At 68.0% G+C, this 14,498-nt stretch overlaps 3 protein-coding genes across 5 annotated transcripts; 1 reads left to right on the top strand and 2 right to left on the bottom strand.

Moving 5' to 3' along the window:
- Window positions 1–96: 96 nt before the first annotated feature.
- Window positions 97–3,730, bottom strand: PDIA2 (protein disulfide isomerase family A member 2). Its single transcript, XM_038150971.1, has 11 exons — window positions 3,236–3,730; window positions 2,553–2,759; window positions 2,122–2,255; window positions 1,914–2,051; window positions 1,724–1,840; window positions 1,520–1,645; window positions 1,246–1,440; window positions 796–916; window positions 509–690; window positions 346–429; window positions 97–221 (listed from the first exon to the last, which is right to left on the bottom strand). The coding sequence occupies exons 1-11, from the start codon at window positions 3,468–3,470 to the stop codon at window positions 141–143; spliced, it is 1,620 nt and encodes a 539-aa protein (XP_038006899.1). The 5' UTR covers window positions 3,471–3,730; the 3' UTR covers window positions 97–140.
- Window positions 3,730–7,786, bottom strand: ARHGDIG (Rho GDP dissociation inhibitor gamma). The gene is made up of 6 exons (XM_038150972.1): window positions 7,480–7,786; window positions 6,206–6,391; window positions 5,152–5,235; window positions 4,984–5,060; window positions 4,353–4,416; window positions 3,730–4,260 (listed from the first exon to the last, which is right to left on the bottom strand). Exons 1-6 carry the CDS (start codon window positions 7,550–7,552, stop codon window positions 4,061–4,063), a joined length of 684 nt encoding a protein of 227 aa, XP_038006900.1. The 5' UTR covers window positions 7,553–7,786; the 3' UTR covers window positions 3,730–4,060.
- An 869-nt stretch (window positions 7,787–8,655) lies between these two features.
- Window positions 8,656–14,060, top strand: RGS11 (regulator of G protein signaling 11). Of its 3 annotated transcripts, none has more exons than XM_038151810.1 (17): window positions 8,656–8,765; window positions 9,595–9,691; window positions 10,011–10,061; window positions 10,147–10,253; window positions 10,357–10,408; window positions 10,489–10,547; window positions 10,701–10,777; window positions 10,892–10,973; window positions 11,093–11,161; window positions 11,816–11,845; window positions 11,928–11,989; window positions 12,213–12,326; window positions 12,444–12,559; window positions 12,938–13,025; window positions 13,130–13,268; window positions 13,333–13,415; window positions 13,489–14,059. In XM_038151810.1, exons 1-17 carry the CDS (start codon window positions 8,748–8,750, stop codon window positions 13,613–13,615), a joined length of 1,371 nt encoding a protein of 456 aa, XP_038007738.1. In that variant the 5' UTR covers window positions 8,656–8,747; the 3' UTR covers window positions 13,616–14,059. The 3 variants fall into 3 exon arrangements, with proteins under 3 accessions (XP_038007738.1, XP_038007740.1, XP_038007741.1); XM_038151812.1 differs by having other exon boundaries at window positions 11,822–11,845; window positions 13,489–14,058; XM_038151813.1 differs by lacking the exon at window positions 8,656–8,765 and adding an exon at window positions 8,789–9,134 and having other exon boundaries at window positions 13,489–14,060.
- Window positions 14,061–14,498: the final 438 nt, after the last annotated feature.

The following is a 14,498-nucleotide window of genomic DNA, read 5'->3' as shown; positions in this document are numbered from 1 at the left end:
GCACAGCTGCCCCAGGGAGACAGAGGCTCTGGTGTGTCCCCTAGACAGGTGGGTGCTCCCAACACATGGAGACGCAGACACAGACTGGAGCCCACATTGTTTCCAGGTGGTTTATAGCACATGCCTGAGTAGGACAGGGCTCACAACTCGTCCCGGGATTCATCCGTCCACGGCGCGCTCGGGTCCTCCTTGCCCGTGCTGTTCCCAGGGGTCTTGGTCACCTGGAGAAGGCAGCAGCGAGGCATGGATGGACACACACTCCCTGCCTGACCCTGTCCCTGTCCCCATCCTGCAGGATCCATCCCCCGGCCCTGGGCAGGGGGACTGTCCCCTGACCCCACTCACCGGAGGCTCCTCAGGCAGTGTCCCCCCGTTTTCCAGGAACTTGGAGAAGGTTTCCACATCTCGGGTGCTCTTATATTCAACCATCTGGCGCCATGGGAGTGGAAGGCACTGAGCGTGCCACTGTCCCCCAGGTGCTGGTGACCCCACAAGTGCCCACACGTACCTTCCTGCCCGGCCCCGCGGGGAAGTAGTGCAGGGTGGGGTAGCCGTGGATGGTGATGTTCTCCAGCTCGTTGGCCGTGGAGTCCATCTCGGCGATGACGATGTCCTCGCGGTCCTTGTAGCGCTCGGCCAGCTCCTCCCAGGCGGCCGCCATGGCCTGGCAGTGGGGACACCACGGCGCGTCTGCGGGGCGGGCACATTGAGCAGGGGCCTGGGACAGGGCTGGGGCTGTCGTGGAGCGGCTGAGCCCCACGGCAGAGCTCAGGGAGGGACATGGGTGGCACTTACAGAACTTGACAAAGACGTTCTTGGTCTCATCGAATGCCACCTGCTCGAAGGTCTTCCCCACCAGGACTTTAACGGGCCGCGTGTCCCAGTCCTCAGGGGGCTCTGCACTCAGCAGGTGAGGCTGTGGGGACAGTCAGGACAGCCACAGCCTGGGCTGAGCATGCCAGAGGCCCGTGGGGCACAGTGCAGGCTGGGGCAGGGGTGTGTTCCTGTGCTCCTTTGGGACCAATCTTCCCCTCTGCTGCCATCCCAGCTCTGCGTGTCTCCATGGCAGCAGTCTGCTGCCCCCCCAACCATCCCCAGATCCTCAAGCCTGGCAGCAGGAGTATCGGCAAACATCCCTGCTGTTCCCCACACAGACATCCATCATCCTTAGGCTTCTGAGCAGCCCATCTCTCACCGGAGGGCAGAATCCACCGGTGCTGGCTGGCACCGTGCTGCAGCCCTCACCTTCACCTTGCCGTCCAGCACCGCCTGGATGAAGGTGCGAATGGCCGAATCCGAGAAGTTGTCCTGCTCCATCTGGTATTTGCGGTTGTTCTGCATCTTGACCAGGCGCAGGGTGGGGGCATCAGCAGCAGTCATGCCAAAGAAGGGCAGGACATCGGCGCCATGGCCGGTTACATCCACCACCACGAAGAGCACCTGGGCAGGGAAACGGGGGACACTGAGGCTGCGGAGTCCCAAAGCCACCCTCTATGTCCCTTCCATGGGGTCACCTCACCTCACCACGGAAGCCACTGGCAGCTGCCCTGAAGCTGTCCCGCAGCGACAGCTGCTCCGGTGAGGACTTGTTGAGGAAGAGCAGCATGTGATGGGGGATCTTGGCACTGAAGATCTGGTTGGATGTCTGGGGAAGAGGAGGAGAATGAGGGCAGGGCAGCCGTGGCCCTCAGGGGACAGCGGCAGGGCTGGGGCAGGGCTGTACCTCGTTGGTGAACTCCATCACCAGCTGCAGGCTGTGGACGCGGAGCAGCCGCGTGAGCTCGGCCGTGTCCAGCCCCCGTGCCGGGTCCACAGGGAAGTTTGTCTGTTTCTCATCAAACTGCCAGGGCAGGGGCCTGTGAGGGCTGAGGGGAGGACAGGATGGCCCCACCACTCCCCTGCCACCCCCTCACCTTCTTGAACAGGCAGACGGTGTCAGCTGACAGCCCGTACGCCTGGAAGAGCTCAGCTGCCTCTGCCACGCCGAACGTCAGGTCCACCATCTCGGCAGCTACCTCGAAGAACGCCTGGGCTGCCTCCCCCCTCAGGTCCTGCACAGCCACCCGTGAGTGCCACGGCCACAGCCATGGCTGTGCCCAGCCCCAACCTGGCCCAGCCCACCTTGAAGAAGCCGATGACCACCAGGTCCTGGGAGTTGATGAAGGCTGCGGTGGTGTCGGTGTCCTGCAGCAGCGTGGCGCTGGGGCCAGCCCGGCGCTGCATCCAGCGCACGATGCCCTGGCTGTCCTTGCGGCCTGGCACACAGACGTCACCTGACACCCCTCTCCAGGCTGCCACCCCTTCCTGTGCCACCAACCTCAGCCACCCGCCACCAGCACCGTGGCACCGTCTGCCATCATAACCTCATACATCACACTGTCACCTGTCCATTATCACCACCAGGACATTGCCACCCCTCTCACCATCACCACCCTGTGACCCACACGAGGACAGTGTCACTGTCGACCATCAGCCCCTGCCACCCGCCCCAGCCCCATGGCAGTGTCCCCCTCGACAGGTGCCAGGGACACTGTGTGGTGCCACAGCCCTACCGGTGTATTCCAGGGGGTGGGTGCGGTTGCCATCACGGAAGAGCTTGAGCGTAGGGTAGGAGGTGATGCCAAATTCATTGGCCAGGGCTGTCTGTGCCGTGGCATCCACCTTGCCCAGCCGGGCTGGGCTGGACTCGTTCCTCAGCTCAGTGGCTGCCTGGGCAAAGGCGGGAGCCAGCTGCTGGCAGTGCCCACACCATGGCGCGTCTGTGGGTAGGGGACAGCCTTGATAATGGGGACAGGTGTGGGGACATCCCAAAGGCTGTGTGAGCCCACTGGGCCCCAGCTTGTGCCCCTGCCCCACACCCACGCCATGTGTCCCTGTCTCGTGTCCCACGCCCGTGCTACGCACCCCTCACCCATGCTCTGCCTGTGTCCCTGCTCCGCGTGTCTGTCCCCATCCCATGCTGTCACATGGTCTGTGCTCTTGCCCCTCTGTCCCACAGCCTTGCCCCTGCCCACCCCACCTACCGTCCCTCGTGTCCTGCGCCCTGCTGTGCCTGTGTCCATGTACGTGTTCTGCCCACACTCAGCCACAGCCGCTCCCCCCTGCCAATATTCCCTACCCCACATCTGCCCTGCCCCTGCCAATATTCCCTACCCCACATCTGCCCTGCCCCTGCCAATATTCCCTACCCCACATCTGCCCTGCCCACAGCCCTGCCCGCGCCGAGGGCACTCACAGAACTCCACCAGCAGCAGCTGGTGCTCACTCAGGGCGCGGGCAAAGTTGTGCTCATGGAGCACCAGGACATTGTCCTCCTCCTTGATCTCATCTGAGAGCACTTCATCCTCTTTCTTCTCCTTTTCCTCCTCTTCTATCACCTCTTCATCCTCATCGTCGCCCCCCAAAGCCGGGCCCAGCCAGGCCAGTGACAGCACCAGCAGCCAAACCAGCCGGGACCCGCAGCCGCGCATGGTGCCGGCGCTGAAGATGTTGTCCAGGGAGGAGGACGAAGATAAGGGACCTGGGGGCGGGTTGTGCCGGTCCCCTGGGGCTCGTGGCCCTCCGCTACTGGCTGCCCGGCCCGGCCGATAAGGCAGCGGGACCAGGTGGCCGTTTTCCAGACGCTCGTCGCCGCAGGGAGACCTGGCCCCGCCAGCGGGACCGGGACAGGGCCGCGGGGAACAAGGGGCAGGGGGACAGGCATAGGCGGTGGGGACACAGACACACCAGTAAGAGACCAGTCTGTAGGGTTTAATGGCGATGGAAGAGCGCAGCCTGCGACCGGGCGGGGGCCGGACACGGCACCGCCGCGGCAGGGTCACAGCCCCGGCCCCAGCGATGGGGACGCCGTGAGGACCAGGCGGGCGTCGATATTTAAAAAAAAAGAGCAATTAAAAATAACTTTGGTTGCGAAGACCACGACCACGGGCTCTCACTCGCTAAGGGACCCCCCTCAACCCTCCACGCGACTGGGGAAGCGCGGCGGGGCCGGCCAGGGCTCCCCGGGACGGCGGCTCCTCGTCCCCGAGCGGGCGGGGGGAGCCGGGCTGCGGGGCCGGGCTCAGTCCTCCCAAGCCTTCTTTATGCACAGGCCCCACTCCCAGGAGAGGTGCTCCGTCTTGTCGTCGTCGGTGACGAGGGAGCGGACGCGGTAGGAGCCCCGTGCCAGCCATCCCCGCGGCGCCTCCTCCGCCGGCGTCACCACCTCGTACTCCTCGGCCCGCGGCGCGTAGCTGCCCACCATGAAAACGTCGCGATCCACTGGGCGAGGAGGGGAGAGGAGGGACGGGTGAGCGGGGCCGGGGTGGCGTGGGAGCCCCCAGCCCCGGCCCCCAGCCCCCAGCCCCACTCACCGGGCCGGCCCCGGCGGTAGGTGAGGTGCAGGCACCGCAGCCCGCAGACGATCTCCCTGTTCACCTGCGGGCACAAGGCAGGGGGGACTTGGGGACTGCCCCATGGCGTGGGGATCCCTGGCATCCTGACATCCACCTCTTCCAGGATCCAGCCCTTTGTCAGGATGCAGCATCAACAAAGGTGGCAGGACTCCAGGCTGGCAGGTAACTCCAAGAGGGGCAGGGACTCAGAGATGGCAGGGATCCCCCTCAGGAGGGGCGGGGTTCTCTAGGAAACCCTTGGATAGGCAGCATTGCTGGGATCTCTGGGAGAAGCAAGGATTCTGGGGTGGCAGGAACCCTGGGGTGACAGTCACGTGGGCAGCAAGGAGCCCCAGGGTGGCAGTGACCCAGGAGGGAACTCGGGGTGGGCAGAGACTCCCAGAGGGGCACGGACCTCAGGGGTAAAGGGTGGAAGCAGATGTGCCAAGGCAGAGAGCCTGGGACAGGCAGGGACCCATGGGTGGCAAGAGGGACCCTGCAGGGCAGGGTCCCAGGGTAACAAGGACCCCTTAGGGTGGGGACCCCGTGGTGTGAGGGCAGCAGGGCCATGCCCAGCCAGAGGGCTCAGGGCACCACGCGCTCCCCTCACCTTGAAGGACACCTTCACTCTGTAGTCCACCCCTTCCTTCAGCACAAAGGCCCGGCCTCTCAGCTCCTCCAGGTCTCCTGCACAGGCAGGTAGTCCATCAGCCCCGTACCCCTTCCTCCTCCCCCCACTCCTCCTCCTCCTCGTCCCCCAGGTGTCCCCAGGGCTCACCTGTCAGGTCCATGGTGATGGGCCCTGGCGCCTGCTCGCACATCAGTGTCAGCTTTGTCACCTGCACGTTGGGCACGCTGGCATCTAGGGACAAGCAGCAGGGCCCAGACCTTACCCACCATGCCCAGTCCACCACCACCTCCATCCCAGCGAGCCGAGGGGCTGCCCGTGGCCCTGTAGCGGCGGGAAGGGCCACGGTGTCCGTGGTGGGGGTGTTAAAGCAGGTGAGCGCCAGGCAGGGCACAGGAGAGCAGGTGCATCTCAGGTCACTCCACAGTGGCAGCAGTGCCTTTTGGGGTAAGATCACGTTTAAAGGACCCAGACACGGGTATTTCCCAGAGGGTACCATTCCCTGGCTCAGGAGCAGAACAAGGGGAAGCAGAGGAGGAGGATGCAGCACGTGCAGCCAACACAGCCCCTGAGGTGGGCACTGGTCTCATTCACCCCACCAGCCCAACCTGCACGGCCCCAGCTTTCACACGTACCACGGTGCACCCCTCACGCCCCCCACTGCTTTGCAACTCTCCCCCCCTCAGTTTGCACCCTCCTCAATGCATCCATGGATGGACGCTGGGTGCTGGGCCCGTGGAGCTCCCCAGGGACCCCCATGCAGACCAGCACCAGCCTGGGGCGGGGGAGCCTCTGGGGGCCATGGGCAGCGGGGGGCACCGTCTGGTCACCGGCACCCGTGCTACCCCGGTGTTCCTCCCCCCCGCCCCCGCCGTTCGCTCCTCTCAGTCATCCCCATGAATTTCCCGGTTCCCTGTAGCCGTTCCTATGGAAACTGCGGCGGTGATCCCGTAACCACGGCAACTGGGGTCCCCGGGCACCGGCACTCTGTCGGCAGGGAATGCCGGGGTCTCTGCGCGGGTGGGGGGCACAGGCAACACCCACGGGCGATTCCAGCTGGGATGTGCCCTCCCTGCCGGGGATGCCCCACGGGACTCTCGCTGCTCGAGCACGCCCGAGCTCCCCGAGCCCGCTGAGGCTGCATCCCCCGGCTGGGCTGCCGGGATGCCGCGGTGCCCAAACCCGCCTGCAGCCGCAGCCTTACCCACGGCAGCAGGGATGGCACCCAGCAGTGCCTGCTTGTACTTCCGCAGGCTCTCGTCCCCTGGGTCCAGCTCCTGGATCTCCCGCAGGCTCTTCTTCTCCGGCGTCTTGTACGCCAGGGCCACGTCGGCATCCTCCTCCTCCTCCTCCAGCGATAGCGTCACCCCCTCCTTGTCAGCCATGATGTCTGCGGGGGACAGGCAGTGGCAGCTCCGGGGACACCCCGGGGGACACCCCCTGCCCCCGACACGAAGGCACTGGTGGGCAGGGGGTGGCTGGGCTGTGACACGGGAAATCCCCGTGGGGAGGCCAAGCTGCTCCCCTGCTCGGAGCCGTGGGAAGGCTGCCAGGCTCGGTGTCCCCGGGGCCTGGTGGCACAGCTGAGACCAGAGGTGCTGCCGCCGGCTGAATTCCGCACGGTCATGGAGCAAGGCGAGCTGGTGCCTGCACGGTGGGCTCGGTCTGGGGGGCGCTTGCAGGCTCCTCCAGCCCCCCGGGCCCCTTCGTGTCACCCGGAGAAACCCTTGTCACTGCCCTGCAGCCCCTCCAACCCCGCTGGGCAACCTCCAGCCCCATCTCCCACCCCAAAACCCAAACCACCAGCAGCTGCGGGGCAAAGAGGCACCACTGGGATGGTGGCTCCGGTGGCTCTGGTGCTGCCAGACTGCTGGGGGGCACCAGGGGCACCACAAGCATGGGTGATGTCCCCACCGTCCCTGACTCTCCCTGCCCACTGCATCACCACCCCACTCTTGTGACTGCAAGCACTGAGCTCCCCAAAGCCCCGGAACTCCATCCCTGGGGACACGCTGGGAATACAGCATGGGGCAGAGGACACTGCCTGCTCTCAGCCGGGGGGGCCGCAGGGCCAGAAGTTTGGGTCAATCCAGCCAAGATATGGGTCCCCAGGGCAGTGGCAGTGATGGGGACGCAGCAGTGGCCCTGCTGCCCCTCTGGCCATCGGCTGTCACGGCGGCATGCGGGCACTCCCAGCCCAGGGATGCACCCACCTCGCGACTCGCTGGCTGCCCGCGGGTGGCAGGGCAGGGGGGCACGCTCCAGGTGCCACAGGCTGCGAGGTGGCAGGGGGACAGCGGGGATCTCCCCCGTGAGACGCTCCAGTTCCCCCGGGCCCGGGATGCTGCTCACTCGTGGATGCACCGGGCGCCCCAGGGATGCTCACTTACTGGGAACTCGGAGCGATGCTCGCCCTCCCTCCCCGGGGCAATGCCCCCCGCCGCCCCCGGGCGCTGCCCCCCGGCCGCCGCCGCTCACCTCGGTAGCACAGCGCCAGCCAGAGCAGCTCCAGCAGCTGCCCGCCGGCCTCGCACACGTCCAGGCCGAGCATGGCCGGGCCGTGCCGGGCCCGCCGCCCCCGGGGCCGGGCGGGGCGGCCGCTGGGGGGGGGCCCGGGGGCGCGGCTCTGCCGGTGCCGGCGGCTCCTCCCGCTCGCTGCCGCCGCGCTCGGCGGTGCCGGCTGCTCCCGAGCGCTCCCCGCTGCGCTTCCCGGCGCTGCCCGGCGCGGCCCGGCGGGGCGGCGGCGGCTCCCGCAGACGCGGCGGCTCCGCTGCCCGCCCCCGCCCGCCCCCGCCCCTCGGCGGCTCCAGCCCCGCCGCTCGTGGGCGGCGAGACTGCAGTGAGCTCATCGCCGGGCGCGCCCGCCCCGCGCTGCCCGCACCCCGCGAGCCTCCTGCCTGTACCCTCAGGGCACTGCCTGCACCCCGCGAGCCTCCTGCCTGTACCCTCAGTGCACTGCCTGCACCCCGCGAGCCTCCTGCCTGTACCCTCAGGGCACTGCGTGCCTCCCCGGAGCATCCTCTCTGTACCCTCAGGGCACTGCGTGCCTCCCCGGAGCATCCTCTCTGTACCCTCAGGGCACTGCCTGCATCCCGCGAGCATCCTCTCGGTACCCTCAGTGCACTGCCTGCATCCCGCGAGCATCCTCTCGGTACCCTCAGTGCACTGCCTGCATCCCGCGAGCATCCTCTCGGTACCCTCAGTGCACTGCCTGCATCCCAGGAGCATCCTCTCGGTACCCTCAGGGCACTGCCCACGCCATGGCCGCACCGCTCGCATCCTGGCCAGCTCCTTGTTCACAGCGCCCGCACCATGACCGCGCTGCCCGCAGCCCCGCACGCTGCCGGCACGCTGTCCACCCTGCCCGCATCCCGCGAGCATCCTTCCCGTGCCCTCACTGCGCCGCCCGCACCCTGCCCCCTGCCCGCGCCGCCATCCAGCAGCCACGGCGGTGCGGGTCCCTCTCCCGGGCACCGGCCCAGCCCGGGCTCCCCCCGGCCCCGGGAGGCTGGGGGGGCGGGGGGGGGGGCCGAGGGGTGCCGGGGGTCCCACGGGCAGGGGGCAGATCGGCCCCGGGGGTCGGGGCCGGGGTTCGGGGCACCCGGGGCAGGCGGCGGCAGCCGCGGGGGGGGCAGCGGGGCGGGGCCGGGCGGGGCCGGGGCGGGCCCGGGCGGAGAGGCGCGGAGCGGGGCGCGCACCCGCGATGACCATCGGCGGCCCCCGCGGCCGGCACCCCCCGCCTCCAGATGCCCTGTCTGCGCAAGGTGAGCGACACTGGCACCGGCAGGCGCCCCCGCGGGGAGGGGGGGCCCCGCGCCGGGGCCGGCACTTGCACGGCGGAAACGGGGCACCGCCAACGCGGGGAGCGGGCGCCGCGGGCACCCGGGGCAGGGACTGTGGGGATCGGGCACCGGCATCGCGGGGTGGGGGTACCGAGGGCACCGGACACCGGCAGCGTGTGGACCGGAGACTGGGCGCAGGGACTGTGCAGACTCGGGCAGCGGCACTGTGTGGACCGGGGACGGGGCGCGGGGACCGTGGGGACCGGACACTGACGCTGCACTGGGTTACGGGAGCTTCGGGGCCCGCCGGCGGCGCGGGCGTGGGATCGCCGGGGACCAGCACCGCCCAGCGTACGCGGGACAGCGGGCACCACCCCGGCCCCGGCGCCGCCGCGGGGCACCGGGAACCGCCCCACGAGGGAATACCCACGGGCAGCGCCCCGGAGCTGCGTGCTCTGCTCACCCACGCCGGGCTGGGGTGCTGCCAGAGCCTCGGCAGAGCTCACTCCCCAAAACCGGGGTTCCCCGGGCCAGGGATGCCAGGAGGATAAGTGTCTGCAGCTCCAGCATCGCACTCTCGTTGGGTGCCTCGGTCAGGCTGTGGCATGTCAGGCTGTCCCTAGGCTGGGCACAAGGTGCCCTGGGGCTCCGCGGAGTTCCAGGTTGTCTCCAGGCTGTGCACGGGCTGCCCGTGTCGGGTTGTGAGGAGCCAGACTGTGTCCAGGTCACAGGGTGCCGGGGTCACAGCGAGGGGACCCGGGTTGTGTCCAGGCCCGTCGCGGGGCTGAGCGCAGCGGTTTTTGCCCGGCAGATGGAGCGGATGATCGTCAGCATGCAGGACCCCGACATGGGCATCAAGATGAGGAACCAGCGCTTGCTCATCACCGTCATCCCCCACGCCATGACAGGTGGGTCCCCGCGATGGGGTCCCCGCGAGGCGCGTGGGGAAGGCGTGTGGGAGCTCCCCGGGTGTCCCCAGCCCTGCGGCAGCGGCCCCCCTCCGGCCCCGCGCCGCTCCTCTCCCGCACCCCGGCGCTCAGCGCTGCAGCTGGGATCAATTATGCATCGGCCGCGCGGGGCGGGCGCTCGCTCGTCCTTGGCAGGGTCCCCGTCACCCTGCGTGACCCCTGGCACTGCCGCGCCGTGCCAGGTGCCCCAGCGGAGAATCCCCCCATGTCCAGTCTGGGGAACCCCGCTGCACCCCACTAACGCAGCCTCCGTCCCTAGGGAACGACATCGTGGAGTGGCTCATCCAGAAGTACGGCATCTCCGAGGAGGGTGAGTGCCCTGGCACAGGCAGCTGGCACCGGCGGGACAACCGGGGCTGCCGAGCCTCCACGCAGCCCCCAATCCCATCCCGCAGAGTCGCTGCACCTCGGCAACCTCATCGTGAAGCACGGCTACATCTACCCGCTCAAAGACCCGCGCAGCCTGGTGCTGCGGGCCGATGAGTCGCCCTACCGCTTCCAGGTAGCGCCGCCCCGGGGCACGGCGCGGCCCAAAGGCCGGGGCTGCCCCGCCTGGGCACCGTGGCACCCCGTGGCAGGCTCCTCAGCCTCTTCCTCCCCCGCAGACCCCCTATTTCTGGACCAGCACCAAGTGGCCGGCCACGGAGCTGGACTACGGTAGGTGCCGCCGTGCGGCTGGCACCGGCACGGGCTGCGAGCCCTCGCAGCCCCCCTGAGCGCCGCCGCTTCTCTTGCAGCCATTTACCTGGCCAAGAAGAACATCCGCAAGCAGGGGGATCTGATCGAGCACGAGAAGGTGAGCGGTGCCCTCCCCACACCTGCGGTGAGCTGGGAGCGCGGGTGCTCGCCCGTGGCGGGGGACGCGGCTGTCCCTGCGCTGGAGCGGCAGCAGGAGCCGGAGCCGGGAGAGGGGACAGGTGCCGCACCGCGCCTTCCTGTCGCTCCCCAGGACAACTACAACCTCCTGCACAAGCGGATCAACCACACGTGGGACTTCGTGGTGATGCAGGCACGGGAGCAGCTCCGGTGAGTGCGGGCACGGCCGGCACCGCTGCGCCCCGGGGAGCGGCCGGGACGCAGCACCCCTGGGTGCCGGGCAGGCAGGGTGCCAGCACCTCCCCGCTGCCTCTGCACGGCCAGGGCAGCCAAGCAGCGGCGCAAGGGCGACCGCATCGTCATCGACTGCCAGGAACAGGCCTACTGGCTCGTCAACCGGCCCCCGGTGAGCGCGGCGCGGGGGGGTCGGGCTGGAGGGTGCAGCCCTGGCGCCACGCAGGGCCCCGGCCTGAGCAGCGGGGCTGAGGTGCAGGGGATGCCCCCAGCATGATGCTGTCCTTGCAGCCAGGAGCCCCTAACGTGCTGGAGCAGGGTCCCGAGCGCAGGAACTGCCACACCACCCGTGTCCAGCTGGTGAGTGGGGGTGTCCAGGCACCCCTGGGGCTGCCGGCGGGCACGGGACACACCCAGTGCCTGTGCTGGGGGGAAGAGCTGCCCCAGTGGGTGCCCATCCATCTCACCCCAGGCTGTGCCCACATTTTGGGGTGAGGGGTGAGCCCCAGCTCTGCTAACATCTGTGTGTTCCCCACCCCGAGCATGGAGGGTCCGTGTGTTTGTCCTCGCACCCAGCACCCCCTGTGCCAGCACCTCTGATCCCTGCAGGGCAGCTGTGCTGCAGGGAGCCCCGGCACCCTGGGGTGCCAGCAGCAGCCACCAAGCCCTTCCTTGTGTTGTGACCCCACTAATGCTGCCCCAGCATCCCCAGGCTGTCCTCACTAACCACCCACTTTCTCTTCTCTGCGCCGTGTGCCGTGTCCTCTGCCCACGTAAGTGTCACTAACCTGGGGCTGGTGTCACAGCGGGGTGCAGAGGGGGGGAAGCCAGGGTTCATTCCATGGGCTGTGCTGGCTGAGCCAGGAGGGCTGGGGAAATGAGGCTGGAGGCCACAGGGATGGGATACAGAGTCCCAGGGTGGGGGACTGGGTGCCTGGATTGTCCAGGGTGGTGGTGGCAGGACAATGCCCTGGCCCCACCGTGCCCTCACCCAGCCCCGTGCGTCTCTTGCAGACCAAGAACATGGATTACTACAAGCGAGAGGTGAGTGGGGTGAAGGGTGGGGGCAGCTCCTGGGGGGCACGAGCTGCCAGGCACCCCAACATCTCCCCTGCGCCTGGCCCAGATCGAGTACTGCAGGAAGGCCATGGCCAGGACCAGGGTGAAGTCCTCCATCTGCCTTGAGGGGTGAGTGGCAGCAGCTGCCCCAACCACGGGCTGGGTCCCTGTCAGGGTGACAGGGGCACCCACATCCCAGCAGCTGGTGCTGGCACCACTGCACCCCAGCCCTCAGCAGGGAGTGGAGCTGAGGCTCTGCACAGCTCAGGCACATCCCCACCATGTCCCCATCATGTCCCCACGGTGGCTGGGGTTGGTGGCCCTGGTCTCCTCCAGCCACCACTCCTGGCAGGTACATCAAGTTCAACGAGCAGTATGTGCCCCACGACCCCATCATGTCTGGCTGCCTGCCCAGCAACCCCTGGATCACGGATGACACCACGTACTGGGCCATGAATGCCCCCACGTAAGTGCCCCAGGCCCAGCCCCCCCAGAACCCCAATCTGCAGGAAAGGGTTCTGGGGTCTGTGGGATCATGTAGGCTGCCATGGGCTGCCAGCCCCAATGCCGCTGTCACCCACAGAGTGACAACCCCCACAAAGCTGCGCGTGGAGCGCTGGGGCTTCAACTTCAGTGAGCTCATCAACGACCCCCTGGGCCGGGCACAGCTCCTGGAATTCCTCAAGAAGGAGTTCAGTGGTGAGGGGGCCCAGCCCCAGCTCTGAAACACCTCTGCCTTGGCACCCCAGACACACCACTCTGACCCAGCACCGCCAAACCCACCATGCCCCAGTAGTGCCCAATCCACTGCCCAATCCCAACATCACCAAACCCACCATGCCCCAGTAGTGCCTAATCTACTGCCCAATCCCAACACCACCAACCCAACCCATTAGTGTGTCCTGCCATTCCTCAGCCCACCACCACATCCCAGTACCTCCCAGCTCATCTGCCCCAGTGTCCCTGCCCCAGCGGCTCTGTCTCACGGGGACACATGCCCAGCCATGCTGGCCTTTGGGGGTTGCCCATGAGGGGTGCCCAGTGTCCCCATTCCCAGCACCATGTCCCCCTCCCCAGCTGAGAACCTGAGCTTCTGGGAGGCGTGTGAGGAGCTGCGCTACGGGGAGCAGTCCCGCATCGCCGAGATCGTGGACTCCATCTATCAGTGAGTGCCAGTGGGTTTGGGAGGAAGGGTTTGGGGGTGGCCAGGCCATCGCGCTGCTCTGCCCCAGGGCAGGGCCGGGCTCACCACCGTCCGTGACTGCCCAGGCAGTTCCTGGCTCCCGGGGCCACGCGCTGGGTGAACATCGACAGCAAGACGATGGAGAGAACCCTGGAGGGCATCAAGACGCCCCATCGCTACGTGATGGACGATGCCCAGATGCACATCTACATGCTGATGAAGAAGGTGGGTGAGGGCGGGGCTGGGTCGGGCAGGGCTGGGCAGGACCCTGACGTCTCTGCTCGCCCAGGACTCCTACCCACGCTTCCTCAAGTCGGACCTCTACAAGAACCTCCTGGCCGAGGCCATCATTCCGCCGGAGACCAAGAAGCGGTGAGGGCAGGGGCCGTCCCCTGGGGCCCACCTGGGGTGGTCCCCGCCGGTTCTGACCCCGTTCTGCCCTCAGGGTGTTCCCGTTCATGCGCAAGCAGCGGCATTCCAGCCCCAGCCCGGCCCTGCTGCTGCCCGCGGGCGATGCCGACGAGAGGAGCAGGAGCCCCTCCACCGCCCCCGTCCCCGAGGAGGAGAGCTGAGAGCCGCGGCCCCCGGCAGTTCGGGAGCGCCATGACCCAGCACACGCAGCCACGCCGCAGGACCCTGCCGGCAGTAGCACTGGAGGAGAGAAGCCATATCCCCCCAGGCCCCCCGAGCCAGGCTGACCCCGCCGCAGCCCCCGCTCACATCCCCACTCCCTGCTGTCCCTCGGGGAAGCCGCACCCAGCCGGCCTGGTGCGGGGTCACCCCCTGCTCCCGCCCCACCCCGACACGAGACAGTAAAACCCCCCGGGAAACGCTGCTGGCTCCCGTGCTTTTTGGGGAGGGGGGCCAGGGAGGCAGGGTGGGAGGAGCACAAAGTGCTGCCCGTTTCTCCAGGCTGGGTTGTGAGCTGTTCTCCGGGCTGGAAGTGACATCCTCCCGTGCCTGCAGCAGCCAGCCAGGGTGCACACCGGCAGGGGAGCAGCCCCCAGACACGCGTGCCCATGGCACAGCCAGCGCCCGCCGATCGGCTTGCTCCGAGGGGCAGCACCAGCCTGACGCGGCTGAGCTGGCACTCAGGCCTTACTGCCGTGCCACCCACACCCTGGGAGGGACAAAAAGGCCTCTGGAATGGGGCTGGCCCTGTGGGCTGGCAGGGGCACCAGGAGCGGGGCTGGCAGCTGAGCCACTCCTGTCCATGGACTGTTAATCTGAGCAAGGCTGAGGATCGCACGGCAGGATTATTCCTTCCCGGGAGCACAGCCCCAGCTGCAGAGGATTATCGCTGTGGTTACATAAAGGAGAGGGGGGCTGATGCCCGGCACTGCTCAGCCCTGGAGCCCAGCCTGCTCCACACGTACCCACACAGCAGAGCTGGGCACAGCTCCAGCCCCCAACGGACAAAGAGGTGCCATCCTGTGTCCTGGCTAACGAACACGG

Source organism: Motacilla alba, chromosome 14 (assembly GCF_015832195.1).
Source record: "Motacilla alba alba isolate MOTALB_02 chromosome 14, Motacilla_alba_V1.0_pri, whole genome shotgun sequence".
Classification (NCBI taxonomy): Eukaryota; Metazoa; Chordata; class Aves; order Passeriformes; family Motacillidae; genus Motacilla; species Motacilla alba.
This window is presented reverse-complemented; position numbering and strand designations above follow the sequence as displayed.

Coding starts and splice junctions, on each gene's coding strand:
- PDIA2 (XM_038150971.1), bottom strand. CDS start 3,470: ATGCGCGGCTGCGGGTCCCGGCTGGTTTGGCTGCTGGTGCTGTCACTG. Junction 2,760..3,235: donor GCTGCTGCTGGTGGAGTTCT/GTGAGTGCCCTC, acceptor CCCTACCCACAG/ACGCGCCATGGTGTGGGCAC. Junction 1,841..1,913: donor CCGTCTGCCTGTTCAAGAAG/GTGAGGGGGTGG, acceptor CTGCCCTGGCAG/TTTGATGAGAAACAGACAAA.
- RGS11 (XM_038151810.1), top strand. Junction 10,974..11,092: donor GGCTCGTCAACCGGCCCCCG/GTGAGCGCGGCG, acceptor CTGTCCTTGCAG/CCAGGAGCCCCTAACGTGCT. Junction 13,416..13,488: donor CCGCCGGAGACCAAGAAGCG/GTGAGGGCAGGG, acceptor TTCTGCCCTCAG/GGTGTTCCCGTTCATGCGCA.
- ARHGDIG (XM_038150972.1), bottom strand. CDS start 7,552: ATGCTCGGCCTGGACGTGTGCGAGGCCGGCGGGCAGCTGCTGGAGCTG. Junction 5,236..6,205: donor TGCCATCCCTGCTGCCGTGG/GTAAGGCTGCGG, acceptor GCTTGTCCCTAG/ATGCCAGCGTGCCCAACGTG. Junction 4,417..4,983: donor GAGTGAAGGTGTCCTTCAAG/GTGAGGGGAGCG, acceptor TTGTGCCCGCAG/GTGAACAGGGAGATCGTCTG.